Genomic DNA, 20,133 nt, shown 5'->3' with positions numbered 1-20,133 from the left:
TTAAACATTAAAAAAATTTAATTACAAAAAATATTTTTTAATTAAAAAAATTAATCTGTTTCAAAGAAAATAACTTCAATTTAAAAAAAAAAGATAGTGATTTTTTCACATTTTAACAATTACATTTTTAATTGTAACATACATGGGATATGAAAATTTCATAAAATTTATAATTGTCGTGCCAAGCATTTTGCATCCTGCTATATGTACATAATGTGTTAAATATGAAAAAGTTTATTCTTGATATACTTAATAAATGTGTGGAATATGTATTTTTTTTTAAATTTACGTGTTACGTATTATTTAATTTTGATATTTTATTATTTAAATTTACGATTATAACATAATAATTTAAAAAAAATAAGAATTAAGGTATTGATTATTCAAGTCTAGAGTAAATTGAAAATAATTATTTTATTAATTAATTTGATATTAATAATTAAACTTTAATTAATAATACATAGAATAAGCTCTCGGTAGTAAGTGCTTTTAAGTAAATTTAAGTGCTTTTAAGTAAATTTAAAAATTTTAAATTTTACTTTCGTAATTCTCAATCCACTTAAAAAAAATTATTAAATAATCGAACTAATCATCAAAATTATAACATTTAATATTAGTGGGAAGCAGTTGTATTGGTTTTTATAAGTGAAGAAAAAGTAATAAACCAACAAGTCATTATAGGTTTAAAACAGCACTACCTTTCTTAATTCAAATTGTAATTAAGTAAAATGATTAAATGGAAAGATAATACTTACTGATAATTTTCTTTACTTTGAAGATAAAATTCCATTTATGCATGAAATTATTATTTATATAAACGTGGGCTGGGAATTTAACAAAATTAATAAAGATTGAATGGTCAGTGCTCCAAATAGGCAACTCATCCTAGTTTGCAAGAAATTTTTATAAGTATGGGTTGGTATGTAAATAAATTAATCTTGGTGGGATGATTATGGCAATAAATCCTCCAAAACCCAAAAGCTTTAAAAGGGCACAACGGGAATTTAGCATGAAAATTCAAAAAATAGTGGCAGTGAAGCTTTAGTATAATTTTGAAATTATTAGAAAAAAAAAAAAGAAGCTTATTACAGAAAAGAAAGAAAACCTCGACTTTCCCAATTAGCAACTCACCCTTATCAGCTTTTACAGGGTTCCAGGGTCTGCTTGCGTTACTCCCGTCAAGCTAAGCACTAAACTTTTTTTTTATCCCAAGGAAAGAAAAAAATTTATAAATAACAAATACATATTATTTTATCCTGTTTTCCTTGAAAAAAAAAAAAAAAAAAATCAGATCTAGACCGTTTTACAAGAAACGAATTCGCCAACTCACCACCAAACCTGAAAATTTGAATTTCTGCAAAAGCAACAATAACAATAGTAAAGCAGAAGAAGTAGAAGCTGAATTCAGTTTCGGGGAACGGAAACGGAAAACTTATTTTTTTCTTCTCCACTCAACTCCTAAGCCACCGTAAAACAGCTTGGTTTTTTTACCATCTTTTTATGTAAGGTTCGTTGTTCGTCTTACATCCTTTGCACTATCTTTTAACAATCAAGCTTGTCAAAGAGTTTGTTTTCTTTTCTTCTATTTTTTTTTTCGTGTAACGGTGGAAACAGAAACCAGTACAGCATTTTTTCCCTGCTTCTTCTCTACCTTTTAACAAACTCGGAAATTTCTAACCATCAGAGTTCTGTAATTCTTATTGTAATTCGTTTTTTGTTTTGGGGACTGTGGTCTGGAGAGCCGGCGTGGCGTCCCGTCCACTGTTTTTGTGGGGGTTATGAAATTGTAAGTATGAGTTGGCTAGGACATTTTGGTTTCAGTTAGGGTTTCTTGGTTGTTTATTTGTTTCTGATTTTATCTTTATTAAAACCCACTTTTGAGTTTTAGATACACAGTGTGTTTTACAGGACTGTGGCGAAGACTGGATCAGAAAGCTTTCTTTCTAAGCTGGGTTTTTATGACATTGTGTGTGTGAGACAGAAAGAGAGAACTGCAAATTTTCGACCTTTTAGAAACTGAGGCTGAAATTGGTCTTCGAGAACGTGTTTCGCTTTGAATTATTAAGGGATTTTTTCGCGCTCTCTCTCTGTTTTCCCTCACATTTGGCGTTTGTTGAAATCCATTTTCGACTTTGTATCAGTAAGTGATTGTGGGTTTACCAATTAAAGTTTCCTTCTTTGTAACCAGTCTTGAGTTGTTGAGAAAAGTTGCAAGTTTGAAGTTTTAATAATTTGATCGAGATTAGGTATTCGAAGCTGTTTATGTATTTGTTAATCCTTGTTATTTAAGAATGTGTTGTTATGGGTGGCAAATCTCAGGGTTCCTGGAGTAAGATTGCTTGTGAGTTGATTTTTGACAACTCTGTGTCATTTCAGGGTTTGTTATTGAAGAATTGCAATAAAAAATGATGTTGTCTGCGTCACCGGCAGCTGTGGGAAGGAGCTCATTGGAGGAGATGCTGGACTCGCTGCGGCGGCGAGACGAGGCCTTGGAGAAGTCCAAAGACCTGCCGCCTGCTTTGCCAGCTCGGCCCACCTCAAGGGCACGACTTCCCTCTGCGCGGCGCTCACTGCCCACTGACTTCAAGGTTGGTGCCAATGGCCAAATGGAGAGCAAAGAGGAAATTGAAATTAATAAAGGGAAGGAGGATACAAAGAGAAAGGAAAAACAATTAGGGTACAAGACAGGAAGTTTTGGAAGCAAGAAAATGAAGAAAGATCAGAATTGTGTGGATTCAAATCCTTATGCGGAGGAGAAGAATGAGCCAGCAAAGTGGTCTGTTATTAGTTCTATGCCAAACGCAGAAGAGCCGGAGTGGGATGACAACATTGGTTATTTTATCAAGAAGGTAATTATCGATTAAAAAAAATGGTATAATATAATTTTCCCATTTTCCCCCCTTCAGATCTACTTGGTTTTTGTTGTTTCATATAGATGCTAGGTGGAACTATGTCAGTAATTCAGTTGTTGTGGAGATAAGATCTGGCCCAGAAGTTTTGCTGGGAAAGGAATGCTTAGAGATTCTTAGGTTTGATTTTAGGTCAGAATTTGAAATTTCAGGAGTTGGACTTATTACTATGATTGGTAATCCTTAGGTTCCTCCATATTGCAATAGAAGTTGTTTAACCTAGAGAACAGTTTCTCTTATATATGGTTATACTCTATGGTATGGTAACCTTGATAATGTGAACATATTTCATAATAATGGTTGGTGGGCTAGTGCTGGGTATTAGCGTAATAGGGATACATGCTAGAATGCTATGTTGTTGCAATGAGTGGGTAAATGTTAGTCAACATACATTTAACTCAGAGGGAGAAATATATAAGAAATGTTTAGAGGGGTTAGGTTTTGCCATTCACATTGTTGATTATTGATATTGGTTGCATTGTGTGTGAATTATTTTTTCCACAAGAAGCCTTTTTGTAATTGTATGTGAAACAGCCGGGCCCGAACTGGGCCAAATCACTTTTGAACCCACTTTCCACTTGGCCCAAAATGGTTAACCCAAGTTATTTAGTAGTTCTGTGCTAGCTATTATATACAAATTCATTTTCTTCAAATCTTCCGATGTGGGACAGTCAGTTGCCGCAATTCCGCCAAGCAGGCAGCTGACTGTTACACTCGGTCCCGCTAAAGTTTTGCGACGTCCTCGACGCAACTGAATCCATTACAATTGCTATCCAGGACCGGACCCTTAGGTATTGTGATTCGCTAGTACCTTCTGACTGTTACACTCGGTCCCGCTAAAGTTTTGCGACGTCCTCGACGCAACTGAATCCATTACAATTGCTACCCAGGACCGGACCCTTAGGTATTGTGATTCGCTAGTACCTCGGGTGGCTCCACGTCGTCTCTTACGGGTAGCCCTTTCCTCGCAGGTCCACTAGCTCCGCACAATTTATCTGACCCAGGGTGGCTCTGATACCAATTGAAACAGCCGGACCCGAACTAGCCCAAATAACTTTTGAACCCACTTTCCACTTGGCCCAAAATGGTTAACCCAAGTTATTTAGTAGTTCTGTGCTAGCTATTATATACAAATCCATTTTCTTCAAATCTTCCGATGTGGGACAGTCAGTTGCCGCAATTCCGCCAAGCAGGCAGCTGACTGTTACACTTTCTGTGCTAGCTATTATATACAAATCCATTTTCTTCAAATCTTCCGATGTGGGACAGTCAGTTGCCGCAATTCCACCAAGCAGGCAGCTGACTGTTACAGTATGGATATGCTTTATTTGGTGAAATTTGGCATAAATGAAATTGCATTTATTGTGGAAATATTTTCTTGCAGAAACTACGTATCTGGTGTCAGCTCCCAAATGGTCAATGGGGTTCAGGGACTATACAATCAACTTCAAGGGATGAAGCAGTTGTTTTGCTTTCAACCGGAAATGTCAGCTCTTTTTTTTTCTCCGAATAGATTTTAAACATCTTTCAATTGTTTATGCTGTTGGATTCTAACTGCAAGTAATGTTGTTTCATTTTTATAGTTTATAAAGGTGTCTACAGCAGACCTCTTGCCTGCAAATCCAGATTTGCTTGAGGGCGTAGATGACCTTATAAAGCTTAGTTATTTGAATGAGCCTTCAGTTCTTTACAATCTTAAATATCGATATTCTCAGGAAAAGATTTATGTAAGTGGAATATAAACCTTTGCACATAATATGTCCTTGTTAGTAAGATTTTTGTATTCTCTCAGCTCCGTGTTAACTGATTCTTTTGTTCATTTCTGCAGAGTAAAGCTGGGCCAGTTTTAATTGCCATAAATCCCTTCAAAGCTGTTCCTTTTTATGGAAATGAAGTTGTCAAAGCATACAAGCAAAAGCTGATGGACAGTCCTCATGTTTATGCTATAGTGGATATTGCTTACAATGAGATGATGAGAGGTGAATGAGTCGTTTGTTTATTCTTTTTCCTTCTGTATTTGAAGTTAGTATTATCCTGAGGCCCCCCTTTCTGTTTTCCTTCGCAGATGCAAAAAACCAATCCATAATCATAAGGTCACCTTCCGTTGCTCACTTCTCTGTCTCTTTTTTCGTATTTTTGAGCTTCTATAATTTTTCCCCTTATGTTCTAATATGTTAGGTCTTTACTCCTTGAACTCCTCTTTAATGTTTCAAACAAGAACTGGATACTTGTGTAGCTTTATATATATGTATGTATTTATTTTCAACATTTGTCCTGCAGTGGTGAAAGTGGAGCTGGGAAAACTGAGACAGCAAAGTATGCGATGCAATACTTGGCTACTCTCGGTGGTAGCACCAGTGGCATAGAGCATAAGATTCTTTGGACCAACTGCATCCTTGAAGCATTTGGAAATGCAAAAACATCCAGGAATGGCAATTCCAGTAGATTTGTAAGTCGCTAATACTTTTTTCTGCTTCATCATTCCTGGATTTGTTAGTTTTACACTTTGCTCCTCTTTCTTTTTGGTTCAGGGAAAGCTGGTTGAAATTCATTTCAGCATAACAGGGAAGATGCGTGGTGCTTATGTTCAAACTTGTAAGTATGTTTAGGTTGAGTAAATTGTTTTTATCACTGTGCTGTTTTATGATGTCTGTGCAACTGATGTGACTCATTTCTTCCTATGTTATGCTATGCGAATGTTGATTATCCTATGATAATTGTGCACAGTTCTACTAGAAAAGGTAAATTTTCACTCCTGAAGTTTATATTGGAACTTATAATTTCATCTTCAAATTCTGAATTTACTGTGTTACTTTTGAGCAGTCAAGAGTAGTTCAGCTGGCCAAGGGTGAAAGATCTTACCATATATTTTACCAACTTTGTGCTGGTGCTCCATCAATTCTTAGAGGTAATGATTTCATGTATAATGAAGTATCCATCAAAGTTTTTTCTTTCTTTTTTTTTTTAAATTTGTTTATCAAAAGTAACCTTTTTTAGGCTGTTATTTAATAAATTTGCCATTCCCTTTACATAGAAAAAAGAGACGAAAACTAGTAGTATTGACATCATGTTGCTAGGACCCTGTAGACTACCTTATAGATGTTCAAAATTTTTTACTGTCTAAATTCCTCTTGGGTTGCTTTGATGTTCCAGTACACAGAAACACATATTCCACAAGGATTAATCCATAATAGAATCAATTAACATGTCAAGACAGTCAGTTAATGTTCCAGTCTTTTCTATCATTCATTAATAATAATCTCTCATGTGGCTTAAAGGCCAATATGGAGTTGTAACATAGAGCATTTCACTTTTGAGCTTTAGTTTTATGACAACTACCTCTTGCTTGAAATGCTAAACTATTGATTGATCCATCTAAACTTCATTGTGCACTATCTCCCTCTCCTCCCACTCCCTGTTTTTTTCCCCTTTGCAGAGAGATTGAAGCTTAAAGTGGCTAGCGAGTACAACTACCTTAACCAGAGCGAGTGCTTGGTAATTGATGGAGTCAATGATTCCCTGAACTTTCACAAGCTTGTGGTAAGTGACAAAATTAAGCATTTAGCGTTCACTGCCACTATCTATATGGTAAAAGCCCCCTTTTCACTTCATTTTTATTTCATGGACCCAAGGATGACATGGTTTCTTCTGTTTTTGCTGGTCTGTTTTCTTATCTCTCCAGGAAGCTTTAGACATTGTTCAAATTTGCAAAGCTGATCAGGAGCAGATATTTTCAATGCTTGCTGTGATATTATGGCTTGGAAATGTATCATTTCAAGTAATTGACAAAGAAAATCATGTGGAGGTGTTGGCTGATGAAGGTAAAGTATCTAATGATATGCTTTACTTGTTGCCTCTTTTAGTGCTTGTGTCTGTTAAGATTAAGAATTAGAATATAGAAGTAGGAGAAAGAGAGGGAAGGGAAGGAAAAGAAAGAAAAATGACTTAAAAAGCTATATCTTTATTTTTCAATTCTATATTCTTAATAACATATTTTTGTGCATTTTTTCCTAAAAAATATTCTAATTAGTTGCTAAAATATGCTCTATAGTTATGCACTAATAATTAGGAAATGCAAATAAACACTCCCCCTTAATTTGGAACCTCATCAATTCCAAGAGAGTCTAATGTTGTTTCTGTGCCTTTTATCTTGGCGTATTTGACTGTTTGGCTATAATTGCCTTCAGTTTATTATTTGGGAAAGCCATTTTGTTTTAGTATTTTGTTGAGCAGTGATAAAGAGGTGGAACCATATTCGGCATGGAATATGTTTAAGATGTCAGTAACGAGTCATGTGGTTATAGAAATATTGTGCGACTTACAATTTTATTTAAAGAAATGGAAGTCTAATATTCTTTACTGGAAAGCTAGTAGAATTTGGTTATTGTCAGTAGAGTTAGTTTTCATCACTGATTGAAAGGAGTGGAGTTAGATGAACTTTCACCTCTGAACGTTCTGATGGCAATTTGAATGAGCTTAATCAAAATTATGATGGGTAGTAGCTTTTTTACATGGTAGAATGGATCTGTATAAGGTAATAACACAACCAATCAGCTGAATGAATTGAATATTTAAATATAATATTGTGATTAGGTTTGCATCATAGGATATATATGCAGCCAATGTTACATTCATGACACGATTACATGGTATCATGGAGCTTTCTTTGAAATATCACTGATTTTAATATTATTACTTTGCAGCTATAACAAATGCAGCTAGGCTGATGGGTTGTAGCATCCAAGACTTGATATTTGCTCTATCTTCCCATAGAATTCGATGCGGAAGAGATGATATCATTAAAAAATTGACGTTCCAGCAGGTATCTTTTTCTTTTAAAAGTAATTTTACCATCTGTTTCTACATTCCCATTGTATATTTGTAAACTATTCATCAAATGCTTGCATTTTTTTGACATCCTTAATTATCTTCTGTTCAGGCAATAGATAGAAGAGATGCATTGGCAAAGTTTATTTATGCAAGCTTGTTTGATTGGCTTATGGATCAAATCAACAAATCACTTGAAGCGGGCAAACTGCCTGCTGGTAGATCCATAAATATCCTTGATATTTATGGTTTTGAGTCATTTAAGGTATACAAGTTATAACTTTGATGTTTCTGTTTGGTAATGTCCTGTACATTTGTATCTCTGATGATGATAAGCTCTTCAAATTTTCAGAATAACAGCTTTGAACAATTTTGCATAAATTATGCAAATGAGAGGCTGCAGCAGCATTTCAACAGGCATTTATTTAAACTCAAACAGGAGGTAAGCATCTTAGATCTTTAGTGGCATTAATGTTGCCATATGCATTTTGCAATGATGAGAACCTTCTGGGTTTCCTGTTGGTTAAAAGTGTTAGGATTGATGAGATTCTCTTTAACTTATGAAGAAGATTACTCCTTACTGTGAGGATTGTCTTCTTAAGTTAAGGGATATGTCTTTCTCAATTTAAGGATCTATATGTTGATAATTTTTCATTATAAATATGCACTATATATTATGTAAGAGAAGATGCATATTGAGTAAAGATGTATTCTTTTTGAGTTATTTTCCTTGCCTTCAATTTCTTTTCTTTGCTTCCTTTTTTTTCTTAAAATAAAAACTTTACGAAAATTATTGAAACAATCAATTACCTTCAATGTCTCATTAGCAAATCATATGCACAAAGATCCTAGTTGTTTCTCTTTTCTCTAAAGTCAAAATTGCTGCCATATATTTTCTTGAGTTAACATGAAATGCATATACTTTGGCAGTTCTTATGAATATTGAATATCAAATCAAGAGGTGGTCTAAAATGAACTAAAAATTTATATATTTCCAAATTTTATTGCCTTCAATAAATTATATATTTCCAAAATTTATGACCTTTCAATCTGAACAGGCATGATGTGATGCAGACTTGACAATTATTATATAGAGATTGTTTGAAAATCCTCTTATTGAAACATGCTATTTTTGTCTTGTCTCTTTAAAATGCCTGTAACTCATAAAAACTACTTTATTTCATAACGTAAGAAAATGTCAGCCCAATTGATTTTCACAAGGCCCTGTTTTACCAAACCTAGCAAACTTGACATCCTTTTCTTTGACATCTACTGGTTATTGTTGTCTGATTGTTTAGACAAAGTTATAATTTCTTAATAATTTCAGGATTACGAAGAGGATGGGATTGATTGGACTAGAGTTGATTTTGCTGACAACCAAGAATGCTTAAACCTCTTTGAGAAGGTATTTTAATGGATCATGGATGCACCTTTTCTGTAGTGTTTATATGCAGCTTTGTGTTATAAGTTGTTTGGGTTCTTCATTTTGGTTTCTTTACATATGATTATTAATATATGGCAGATTAATGTTAGTATACTTTTGGTTTGTGGTGCCATATTGTATGAGCTATTCAGCAAGTGTATGATTTTTTTATTGGATGATATCAGCTGTTGCTTTTTTCTATTTCTTTAGGTTTCTTGGTTTATGCTTAAAATGGTCACTCATCCCATCCATTGTGTGATTTATGCAGAAACCTTCGGGGTTATTATCTTTGTTGGATGAGGAATCAAATTTCCCCAATGCCACTGATTTGACTCTTGCCAATAAGCTTAAGCAGCACTTGAGTAGTAGTCCTTTCTTTAAAGCTGAAAGAGGGAGGGCTTTTGGCATTCATCATTACGCTGGAGAGGTCAGTTTGGCCCTTTGCTAGAGGAAGTTTGAATTTTTCTTTCCCATCTAATTGATCTCTTTAAGTCAGTTTGGCAACTTTGATATTTAATACTTTTGCTCATTGCAGAGATATTAGATGAGATCAAAGCACCAAACCTAAATGCCATTAAAACAAAGGGGAATTAATGTTCCTCCACCTTTTCGTGTTGTGTGTATTTGATTTAGACCTGAATGTCATCAACTCTATAAAGAACTAAAGTTCAACAAGAATGTTAGAGAACTTGATAAGTTTCTTCTCCTCAAGTATTTAGATTTTAGATTGGAATTGTTGTGGTAGAGAATCTTAACAGTGCACATTGCACATGCCCTGGGGTTTGTCTCAAACAAGGAACTATTTTATTAGCTTATCCAATAAAGCTACAGTAGTGAAACTCCAAAGTCCAAACAACTTTGGTACTGTTGTGTTTAATAGCGGCTGGAATTGATGCTACCATTTAAAAGAGAATGATATCTTGGTTTGTTACATCTTAGTATTGTAGAGACAAATTCTTCTATGAAAACTGGTGTGTATATTGGTTTCAAATTAGGCTAGTTTTATTTGGCAGTGATTTCCATTTTCTTCAGCTAGTGTAGCACCATAGCTATTGTTTACAGTTACTGAAGGTGTGATGCTTTGAAACAATAATCCATTCTCTGGTCCTATCATAGTCCTATTGGATTCATCCATGGTTAATGAACTGACAATGTGAATGTTATTTATATATTTATGAACTTATTAACATTCAGAGTTTGATCAGGTTGTCTATGATACAAATGGATTTCTGGAAAAGAACCGAGATTCACTGCACTCAGATTTCTTCCAACTGCTATCTTCATGCAGTTGCCAGTTGCCACAGTTGTTCGTCTCCAGAATGTCTAATCAATCACATTCAGTGAAATTTGCAAGTCCATTATGTCAATCTGGTGGATTGGAATCTTCAATGCAAAGTGTTGGTACTAAGTTCAAGGTAGAGTACGATATAGTGTTTACATCTACTATGTAGTAATGATATCTCCACATCAGATATCCGGATATCAAAACTAGGCAATTTTATCAAAAACCATCTTGTGACTTGTGTGATGAATTTGGGAAGCAACTTTGTTTTGAAATAATATATAATCCCTGGAAGTATAAAAAGTACAAAATGATATTATCATCTCAACACCCTGTTTGTCACTTATTCCAGAGATTACCTTGTTTTTAGCACAAAATTTGTGCCCTGGACAGAACATAATCTTTTTCTGATATCGCATGTGTAGGGCCAACTATTCAAACTAATGCAACAGCTGGAGAACACTACACCTCACTTCATTCACTGCATAAAGCCAAATACTAAGCAACTTCCTGGAGTCTATGAAGACGATCTTGTCTTACAGCAACTACGATGTGGTGGAGTTTTGGAGGTGCTTAGGATTTCAAGATCTGGGTATCCCACTCGAATAACTCATGAAGACTTCGCACAAAGGTACAGGATAACGTACTCATTACATTCTCTACTATTTAATCTTCCTTCTTGATTAGTGTTTAGTGAATTCCTATTCTAAACTTGCACATTATTTAGGTATGGCTTCCTACTCTCGGGGACAAGTGTATCTCAGGATCCATTAAGCATTTCAGTTGTTGCTCTACAACAATTTAATGTACCACCTGAAATGTATCAAGTTGGTTATACCAAAGTGTTTCTTCGAACAGGCCAGGTGGGTAACCATATTTTACAACCTCAAGATCAAAGTGTTGCTGATTTGGTTTGAGCACCAGTTAGCAAACTCACAAGCATCAAGTATAATTTTATCCTGTGAATTAAACCTGGTGGCTTGATGCTTAGATTAGGAAATCAAGTCAACATATTGCTTTATGCTTGTTGTAAGATTATGATTATCAATCAATTACTCAACTGATTTATCATGTGTTTCTGGATCACAGATTGCTAAATTGGAAGAGCAGAGAAAGCAAGTTCTGCAAGGCATACTTGGGATCCAAAAATGTTTTCGTGGCTCCCAAGCTCGTCGTGATTTGAATGAAATGAAAAAAGGGGCTATAATATTACAATCAGGTAATTCTCACTTAATATTTTATATTTATTATATTATTTGGTTGGGATGTTCCCCTCATATATTTTGGTGGATCTCACATTTTCAACATTGATATGGTCTTTTGCAAACAAATTTCATCATCTCCTTCTAGTAACTTTTTGTTGTTCCTTGCTTATATTTTGCTATAATTTAAAGCACAAACATACATGTTTTTGTGGGTTTAGGTACAACTTCTTGTGACGATTTTACTTGGATCCTAATGTACACGATTTTTTTTTAGTATTTTATGATTTTAAATTCATTTAAGAAAATGGGTGGGACCTTACTCAACCCAATTAAAGCTCTCAAGAGGGGGAGTGTTCAAAACTTTATAAGAAGCACATTATTGTTATTCAAACCAAGTTGACAATTTAGTACACTCCTCTCAAGCCTAGGACCAAATATCTAGTCCGTGAAACACTTGTGGGAGCCCTAACATTGCATAAGGAGGCTCTGATACCATTTTTAGAAAATGGCCAAGCCTAACTTACACCTAAAAGCTACCTCAGAGGAAAGAGATTGCTCAAAGAGTTATAAAAGGGCAAGTCACCCTTATCCCAAACCATTGTGGGAATTTAACAATTTGTTTATATTTGAAATGCAGTTATCCGTGGTGAAAATGCTAGGAGGAAGTATAAATCTATGCCAAAGAGTCTTACAGTCAGTGCTTCCCTCACAGCTGATAACAACAATCAGCTGGTGGCAATTATATGCTTACAGTCTGGTAAAAAAAATGTTGACTTTTGGCTAGTTTTAACATTTATTATGGCATGCAGTTTTTCATTATTCTCTTTCTGCAGTAATCCGTGGGTGGTTAGCTCGGAAGCAATTCAATGACAAGCGTAAATTGAAGAACTCAAGTCATGAGAATCCAAATTCCAAAAGAAAGCCAGGAAAGAAGATTTCAGAAGTGAAGGTACTCTCCTTGATTACTAGCTCTTAAGAAATCATTATCATTGGTGAAAGTAATAGGTATTCACTACAAGTTTGACATGCATAACCTAGAGAACTCTCAAATTTTTGCATCAATGAATTCAGTTAATTGCAAATTTTGCTTTATTTTTAGTTGTGTTTCCTCTGTTGTTAATGTCAGACCCCTAAAATGCTCGGAGTTATTAAAGATTATGATTCTGATTATGGAAGTGGCCTTTTTTTTTTATTATTTTCGTTTAAAATGCTAATGAATGATTTTTGAAATATAATCTTTCCTATGAAGAGAAAAAATTGTTTCTGTATGTTGTACTCTGCAACATATAAGCTGGCACATTAGCAAGGTTGCTTCGCCATGTCTTAATGAATTACAATGAAAGAGAGGGAACATAAATTAGTAGAAACAAATGGCATAAAGGATTTCAATGTTGGGCGGCTTAAGTGAACAACCATTTTTGACAATGAATTTCTGTTTCGTCACTACAAAATGCTATTCTCCTTTTTTTCTCTCCTCTTGATGAAAGTGAAATTTTTGTGGTCTCATTATGTTAGCTTAGATTTTGGTGAGTAATACCTGCAAGTTTTTGGATTCTGTTTGTGTGTTTCTATTGTTGGTACACCAATGGAAGGATTTTTGAAATTTTAGGATTTGTAGACATATTTGGGTGTAATTAGGTAACTTGTTTGCAATTAGAGATTTGCTTCAGCATTTCTTGGTCATGTAGTTGTCTGTTGGGATGAGATTAAAATGGAAAGTTATTTTTTTCTCAAGTATTGTCTGAGCATCTACAATATGTAATATGTGCCATTCGTAATCTATACATGCAATCTTTTCTAACTTTACAATGGTGATGTGCCAAAGAACCGAGTCCTCGGTGTTGTTGACTATCTTTGCCTGGCTATTTGAAATACTTTCCAATCTTATTTGGTATAGAATTTATCGAGAATATAAGGTAGGATTATTTTGTTCATGAATGAAGCAAGGAGCACCTGGAGTTAAAAGTCATTGTTTGCAAGAACACACTAGGTCCCTAGCAACTGTGATATAGACTTGCATGTGCCTTGATGAATATTCTTGTCCTTAAATTTTCTGTACATTTAAATACAGCTAAGAAATCAACTTCTCTTTGCTGACCAGGTTATGCCACAAGAGCAAGTCGAGATTCAGACTTCAATTCTGGCAGAACTTCAAAAGAGGGTTACTAAAGCAGAAGTGACTATCACGCAGAAGGAAGAGGAAAATGCTGCTTTGCGAGAGCAATTACAACTAGTTGAAAGACGGTGGTCAGAATATGAGGCAAAGATGAAAGCAATGGAAGAAACGTGGCAAATGCAGATGGAATCATTGCAAGTGAGTTTTCTCGTTAATGTGTAATTATCAATATGTTTTGCCTATAGAGTTTTATAACAAGAATTTCAATGTACATGGATATTGAACATGTCCTTGAATTGAACCATTCAACATGTCCTTGGTAGGTAGGTGTTTCTATTTACGAGAGGTCATCACTATTAAAATTAATCAACAGACTAACTGATGACATACATACTTGGATAGGATTTTTCCTTTAATATGCCCAACTAGACAGGTTGGCCAGCTTTTCATTCCTTGCTGTGGCCTTGATGGCATTTTTTAATGTCAAATCGTATGAGTTTTTTCTCCCAGCAACCTTTTATATGCTAACATTGACCAAATTATTTATAATTAAAGCCTGAATATATTAATGAAATTGGAACAATGGTGAAGTTTACTAGTGACTGGATTTAGGCTTTGCTCTCTGTAGTTTAATCTAAGGATTGGGACTGTAATATTTTGATGGTTCCCCTATGTCGAAAGTTTAGATATCTGAGCTTTAGAAATGTAAAATATGCTTTAGCTATTTGCATTCCTGTACATGATATGATAGTTGACTTAATATATTTCTTAGATTCCTAAATATCTTAATTGTAATTTCATTGCCAGACAAGCCTTGCTGCTGCCAGAAAAAGTCTTGCTGCTGATAACGCTGCTGGTCAACATGGAAAACTTGATTCTTTTGCATCACCTCGGTATGATTCTGAGGAAAACATGTCCTCAGGACTTCGAACTCCTGTTGGAAGCACACCCAGCAAAATGTCTCTTGGGAAGGAGAATAACGGCCCTGTAAATGCAGTCAATATTCTTGCGAAGGAATTTGAGCAACGGAGACAAAATTTTGATAATGATGCCAAAGCATTAGCTGAGATCAAACCTGTGCAACCTGCTTCTGCCGATGCAGAACTCAGAAATCTAAAATCAAGATTTGAAACATGGAAGAAAGACTACAAGGTCCGATTGCGAGAAACTAAGGCAAGGCTTCACAAACTTGGGCATGGAGAAATTGATAGAAGAAGCCGAAGATGGTGGGCAAAGATAGGATCAAAAGGACTCCAACGTTCGTAGGGATGCATGAGAAAATGATATTACAAAGCTATTTGCTTTTCAAAGCCCCAGCAATTGATCTATGTTGTAATGGTAGCTTTGGAAAATAATGTATTTATGTATCTACGTAATTGTCGATCAATGAGGTTTGATGATCATGTATAGTTGAATAGGTTTCTCCGAGAGCTTCCGCTCCATCCTCTGTCTCTGTCTGTCTATGAAACTAGGTTAGGCTATTTGTATATATTCTGTCATCACAGATGTAATGTGACATACTTGGGAAGTAAAAGATTGTAAGTATAGCCAATGATTTCTATGAAACATGATCAAAGCATTACATTGAATTACCGATTCAATTTCTGAAAACTCATGCATTACATTTAATACCCTCCCCTTTTGATGGACCACCGTCAAATTAAAATTTACATTGGACCTGAAACGGTGGCCCAAGTTTTTAAAAATCCCCATCTCATCTTAAGACAACAAACACCATTTCTAACAATCATTAACTTAAACATTATTTACTATAAACATTTTCATATAAATATTTAATTTATAAGGTTATCGATTTCATTCTCATATGTGGTAAAATTTATAAGATACATGTCCTCTAAAAAATCATATTATATCAAAAAAGTATATTAAAAATCATTTATTTCACTGAAATTCTAAAATTACTAGTAATTTATGTATCAATTTGTCTTCATCTACTCATTTTTTTTCCTTCTACTATTTGAGATATAAAAGCAATCACTCTTCAGCTATTGGGTAATCGATTTATTTATTTATTGAATATGGTAACTGATTTATATACTATTTTCTAAAACTGTATTTTATAAACTAATAATTGTTAGAATGATAAACTAGAACATGGATTTATAAAAACATAAATCACAAAATAAAATGTAAAGATATTATCCACAGATGCGATTTGTCTTTCCTGGTACGGAAGAGACAGCGCGTGACATTAGCACTATTTCCTTCTCTTCAATATTTTGAATTTCTCCAACGGCCGAATTGTAGGTGCCAGCACGATCCCCACCATACTCTCGTGCTACTAAAATGCCGCGCTCCACATCATAAGAGATCTCAGCCGTTTAATTCACGGGTCCCACATCTTCCTCCAGGAATGGCTAACCAATCGGATGGTGGCACAAAGAAACGATACCGTTTAGGGCATGTCTATTATTATTATTATTTTTTTTAAACAATAGGGCATGTCCATTATACAGTTCCTGTCATGATAGCTTCAACAGTAAAACAAAGATAGAAGCGAGCCAAGGAGCCAAAAGCCCTATTTTGATTAGAAATGGAGGATTTGCCCCTTAAACCTCCATCAAGAGGGCATAGGCGCTACTGAATTCATAATTTTTCTGTTGAGTCATTCTTCTGCATTGCTTAAGATAGTTCAAAGGAATCGGAAATGGCTCTCAAGTATACCAAAGATCACTGGGCATTTCTGGTAATCTCCTTCTGTTTTAAAGATTTTGTGGGCCGGGATAAGGCATTGTCTTTTTTTCCTTATGTTTTTTATCTCCATATGAGTTTTAAAGGTTTGATGGATTACGAATCGGCTTTCTTTTATCAGTAGATTTTGTCGCGTGTTATTTGATGTGGCCTTGTCTTTTTTTTTTTTTTTTTATCAAGTATTGATTGGAAATTTTTGCTGTGTTCATGACATCTGTTTTAATGTTCTTTCGTGGGAAGTTGGATAGAATCATAGGAGATCATAATATACTTTTAGTCTCTCTCCCTCTCTTTTTTAATCTAGAATGAGTTTTGATCAATTTGAATCTTAGTCTTGTGGATTTTTTTTATTGGACGCCATCCTGTTATAAAATGTCATTCCTTCGTTGCTTGTGTTGTCATTTGGTTTTACTTGGTTAATATGCATGTCTATGTTTAAAGCTTATACAATCGCTGGGAAAATGTGGGAGAAGTAAAACAAATTATTGTCCTTGGTACTTTCCTTGTTTTTATCTTGCATTATCTTATTACTATATGTTGATTGATATATAGGAAGAAATTGAAGCACCAATGTGGGTAGATCTTACCCTAGAAGCAAAATCTAATAGCCAAGACATGTAAGTTCCTCTGTAATTGCTTGTGAACTTAAACTTCCATTTCTCTCAGAATTTGATAAATTTTATATCTGTGAAGCTAATATTATGTCTGTGCTACTTTGCAGTGATGATGGGTGGTTTTACACTAGCCATGTGTAAGCATCTTCTTTCCTTAGGTTAATTGTTTCCTATTTAGTTATGAAATTTTTAATTTTTTCCTTAGTTATCCATTCTGCGATGTGATTTTTTTTTTCCCTTCAAGACGTAGAAAGTGAAATAACTATGCCTATTAAAGCCCAATGGATATGATGCTCAGGTTCCACCAGTGTTCTTCTCAACAGTTAAAAGCACTATTTACTCATTCTGGTGAGGGCAGTATGTCATCAGACATTGATCTGAAGGGGCCATCTTCACCTAAGCTTCCATCCTCAGTTTCAAGATCCAGGGGCAAGCACTACGCGAGCAACAAGTGTGGTGGAAATGGTCGCAATCTTTCACTGAATAAGCAGCATCCAGTTAAGGTTTTAAATGGGAATTCTTCAAGGGTGAATTCAGGATCTGGCAAAGAAATAAAACCCAAAATAAGCTTCATAAACTCCAAAAGAATTTCAAGGTCGAAAAGAAGTTTTGTTCTTGAGAAGGATTTAACTCAAAATGTAAAAGAAAATGATTTGAAAGGTGCAGCTAATCATGGAACCTCTGAATGTAGTCCAAATTCTGTGGTTGATAAGGCAGGTGAAAGCACTTCAAGTACCATTACTTCTGAGAGTGGTCTAAAACCACAGCAAAGGAACCTGGAGGTATCAAGTCAAGCTTTTGGTTATTCAAGTGGACTATTATCAGCCATTAGGATTAGCCTCAGGAAAAGCTGTGTTACAAGACAAGCATCAAGGGGGGATTTTAATAATAATAATGGGAGGCAATCAAGAGGTCATAGCACGGGATCATCTTCAAACCCTCACTTTGATTTTAAGAGTTCTACAGTTGCATTGGTTCAGCATAGAGAATGGACCCCAGATAGCAGAAATGCAGCAGGAATGACTAGAGCAACAAAAAACAAAGATCATAATGTGTCCAAGGATAGAATCAACAATGTTCGAAGGGAAAAGTCGTTTTCAAAGATAGCCCATCAAGAAGTTGAAAAGTCAAAGGTGAGAAACTGTAAAAATTCAGAACAAATATGTTACGAATTCATAAAACACCATAAGTATTTTTCAAGATGTTTTAAACTTGTAGGTCCAAAATAAGTCCCTAGGGGGGAAAGCTCTGCAGCAGAGGGTTAACGGACAAGGTTCGTTGGCTGGTGCTGCAAAAGCTAGGCAGAAGGTTATGGTGGGAAGGCATGACAGATTGATGGGTGGTGGAAATGAGAATGCAATAGGAAGAGTGCCCTTGAGCCCGAAATTCAGTGCTAATGGAGTCATTGCTAGGGGTCAGAAGGAGGCAAAACAGAATGTGCCCCTAAAGACTGATAGAACAAGATTGGTCGGCCCAAAGGTATCAATATTGATTATTATTTTTGTAGCCTCAAAACTTTTGCTCTTTGTTAATCTTTTCTGAATATTACATGATTGAACTTGAAGAAAATAATCTTAGAGCTCCAAGAACATTAAAATCGAAGTTTATGCTTTTATTCTTCAACTTAATAGTGCATCCCAGCTGAAAAAATCTGAAATGGGAGCTGCATTCTGCTGATTAGAAATTTAATTGGGATTTCCTGTTATAAGATATTGTCTTTTGTTTGCGTCTTTTTCCCTTGTGGAAACAGGCTTAGATTCACAATAGTGTAAGATGCGAAGTTGGACTTGTCTGTTTGTCTCTTAGCCTTTATCTCTGACAGAATGTGTGTTGTTTCTCTTTTATTTTTCCCCGTATATCACAATGAACATGCGAGCAAAGGGTAGATATAGTTGCTGCTGAGACAAATTGAGTGATCAATCATGAGCCAGCCCTTTTGCCTCCAGAAAAGAGTGTCTCATCTTGATGTTTATTGAATTGAAAACTGAATGCCATTAAGAAACTTGAACATTTTTACAAGTGACGGATTCCTTCAATTTCTGACTTTTACATGAAACTTATTTTGAGCAGGAAAAAAACAGCAGTCTAAATAGAGGCAAACATCCAACAAATGCGACTCAGTCTCAGAGGGTCTACCTTCGATGAGCAAGCATTGGAGCATAATCAGTTTGTACATAGATTCTTAACCTTACTTCTCCAACTGGAAACCAATCTAGATTACATTTGCCTCCAAAGCTGACTTACCGGGACTTACCGGGTTACAGGGACAAATTTTGGTATTATTGTCCCTTGTGACTGCCCATGCTTAGCTTTCATTTGTAAATACTCGCTCTTTGATATCTTTGTAATTGAGCCGGCATGAACTCATTGTGACTCTAATATTTTACCAAGTTGCATTGGATAAATATACTGTATCATAGAGAGCACTGAACAGGAGCTCCTGAGTTTGGAAAAGTCCAAAAGCAGTTTAAATGGCTGCTCAAACGGACAAGATCTTCAGCTTAACTAGGTTATTTTGGATTGAAGTTTGGTTCGCTCAAACCATGCTCATGCTTAATTTGACTAGTTCTGCAATTTCAACCTTGTCGTAAAGCCACGTTCACCAGAAGCTTAAAACATAACAAGCGCTGAAACAGTGAAACTTTTGAAGTGGAAGAGCAAAGGTTGGAAGTCATATTTGCTCAGGCATGCGTTATGCGTGATAAATATGGCTAAAAATTTGCAAGTCAAAAATTGAAAAATTACTGCAACGTCTTTCTCAGGCTTCAATGTGTTCTTTTCTTTTATTTTCTTTAATTTGACATAATTTCCCTTGTCAAAAAGGAGAAACAAGACGAACCCAGTACACAAGGGGACCAATAGACGTAGGTATTTTCTTTTCCATATAATTATAATAACTCATGTTTACATTTTAATTTGTATGTGAAGATAACATAAATTGAAAAAAGAAAATAATAAAGCAAAACAGGGATCGGGAACCCTCACTGGGACACTGGACAGATGGAGAGATTTATGTCTTTAGAAGTCAAGAAACGAGGAAGGAAA

General features: G+C 35.1%; 2 protein-coding genes across 9 annotated transcripts; both read left to right on the top strand.

Moving 5' to 3' along the window:
- The first annotated feature begins 1,113 nt into the window (after positions 1-1,113).
- LOC110601524 (myosin-2) lies at positions 1,114-15,351 on the top strand. Of its 7 annotated transcripts, none has more exons than XM_021738683.2 (26): positions 1,114-1,507; positions 1,909-2,140; positions 2,377-2,849; positions 4,294-4,395; positions 4,493-4,636; positions 4,738-4,888; positions 4,975-5,002; positions 5,190-5,358; positions 5,441-5,504; positions 5,637-5,650; positions 5,733-5,817; positions 6,346-6,449; positions 6,592-6,730; positions 7,613-7,731; positions 7,849-8,001; positions 8,089-8,178; positions 9,064-9,141; positions 9,428-9,586; positions 10,365-10,574; positions 10,867-11,072; positions 11,169-11,304; positions 11,531-11,660; positions 12,284-12,403; positions 12,480-12,595; positions 13,748-13,960; positions 14,570-15,351. In XM_021738683.2, the coding sequence occupies exons 3-26, from the start codon at positions 2,406-2,408 to the stop codon at positions 15,026-15,028; spliced, it is 3,633 nt and encodes a 1,210-aa protein (XP_021594375.1). In that variant the 5' UTR covers positions 1,114-1,507; positions 1,909-2,140; positions 2,377-2,405; the 3' UTR covers positions 15,029-15,351. The 7 variants fall into 7 exon arrangements, with proteins under 7 accessions (XP_021594375.1, XP_021594374.1, XP_021594373.1 ...); XM_021738682.2 differs by having other exon boundaries at positions 1,897-2,140; XM_021738681.2 differs by having other exon boundaries at positions 1,114-1,786.
- Positions 15,352-16,217: 866 nt separating this feature from the next.
- Positions 16,218-19,498, top strand: LOC110601226. 2 transcript variants are annotated; one of them, XM_021738289.2, is made up of 6 exons: positions 16,218-16,469; positions 17,027-17,091; positions 17,196-17,225; positions 17,387-18,221; positions 18,307-18,567; positions 19,159-19,498. In XM_021738289.2, the coding sequence occupies exons 1-6, from the start codon at positions 16,431-16,433 to the stop codon at positions 19,231-19,233; spliced, it is 1,305 nt and encodes a 434-aa protein (XP_021593981.1). In that variant the 5' UTR covers positions 16,218-16,430; the 3' UTR covers positions 19,234-19,498. The 2 variants fall into 2 exon arrangements, with proteins under 2 accessions (XP_021593981.1, XP_021593982.1); XM_021738290.2 differs by lacking the exon at positions 16,218-16,469 and having other exon boundaries at positions 17,333-18,221.
- Positions 19,499-20,133: the final 635 nt, after the last annotated feature.

Source organism: Manihot esculenta, chromosome 15, assembly GCF_001659605.2.
Source record: "Manihot esculenta cultivar AM560-2 chromosome 15, M.esculenta_v8, whole genome shotgun sequence".
Lineage (NCBI taxonomy): Eukaryota > Viridiplantae > Streptophyta > Magnoliopsida > Malpighiales > Euphorbiaceae > Manihot > Manihot esculenta.
The sequence above is the reverse complement of the archived record's forward strand: the minus strand, read 5'-3'. Positions and strand labels throughout refer to the sequence as shown.

What these genes read in the sequence shown, in the direction of transcription:
- LOC110601524 (XM_021738686.2), top strand. Translation starts at nt 2,406, where the DNA reads ATGATGTTGTCTGCGTCACCGGCAGCTGTGGGAAGGAGCTCATTGGAG. An exon ending in ATTCTCAGGAAAAGATTTAT is followed by an intron (nt 4,637 to 4,737) that starts GTAAGTGGAATA and finishes TCATTTCTGCAG; the next exon opens with AGTAAAGCTGGGCCAGTTTT. An exon ending in TTCATCATTACGCTGGAGAG is followed by an intron (nt 9,587 to 10,364) that starts GTCAGTTTGGCC and finishes GAGTTTGATCAG; the next exon opens with GTTGTCTATGATACAAATGG.
- LOC110601226 (XM_021738289.2), top strand. Translation starts at nt 16,431, where the DNA reads ATGGCTCTCAAGTATACCAAAGATCACTGGGCATTTCTG. An exon ending in AAGATCACTGGGCATTTCTG is followed by an intron (nt 16,470 to 17,026) that starts GTAATCTCCTTC and finishes ATTGATATATAG; the next exon opens with GAAGAAATTGAAGCACCAAT. An exon ending in TGGTTTTACACTAGCCATGT is followed by an intron (nt 17,226 to 17,386) that starts GTAAGCATCTTC and finishes TATGATGCTCAG; the next exon opens with GTTCCACCAGTGTTCTTCTC.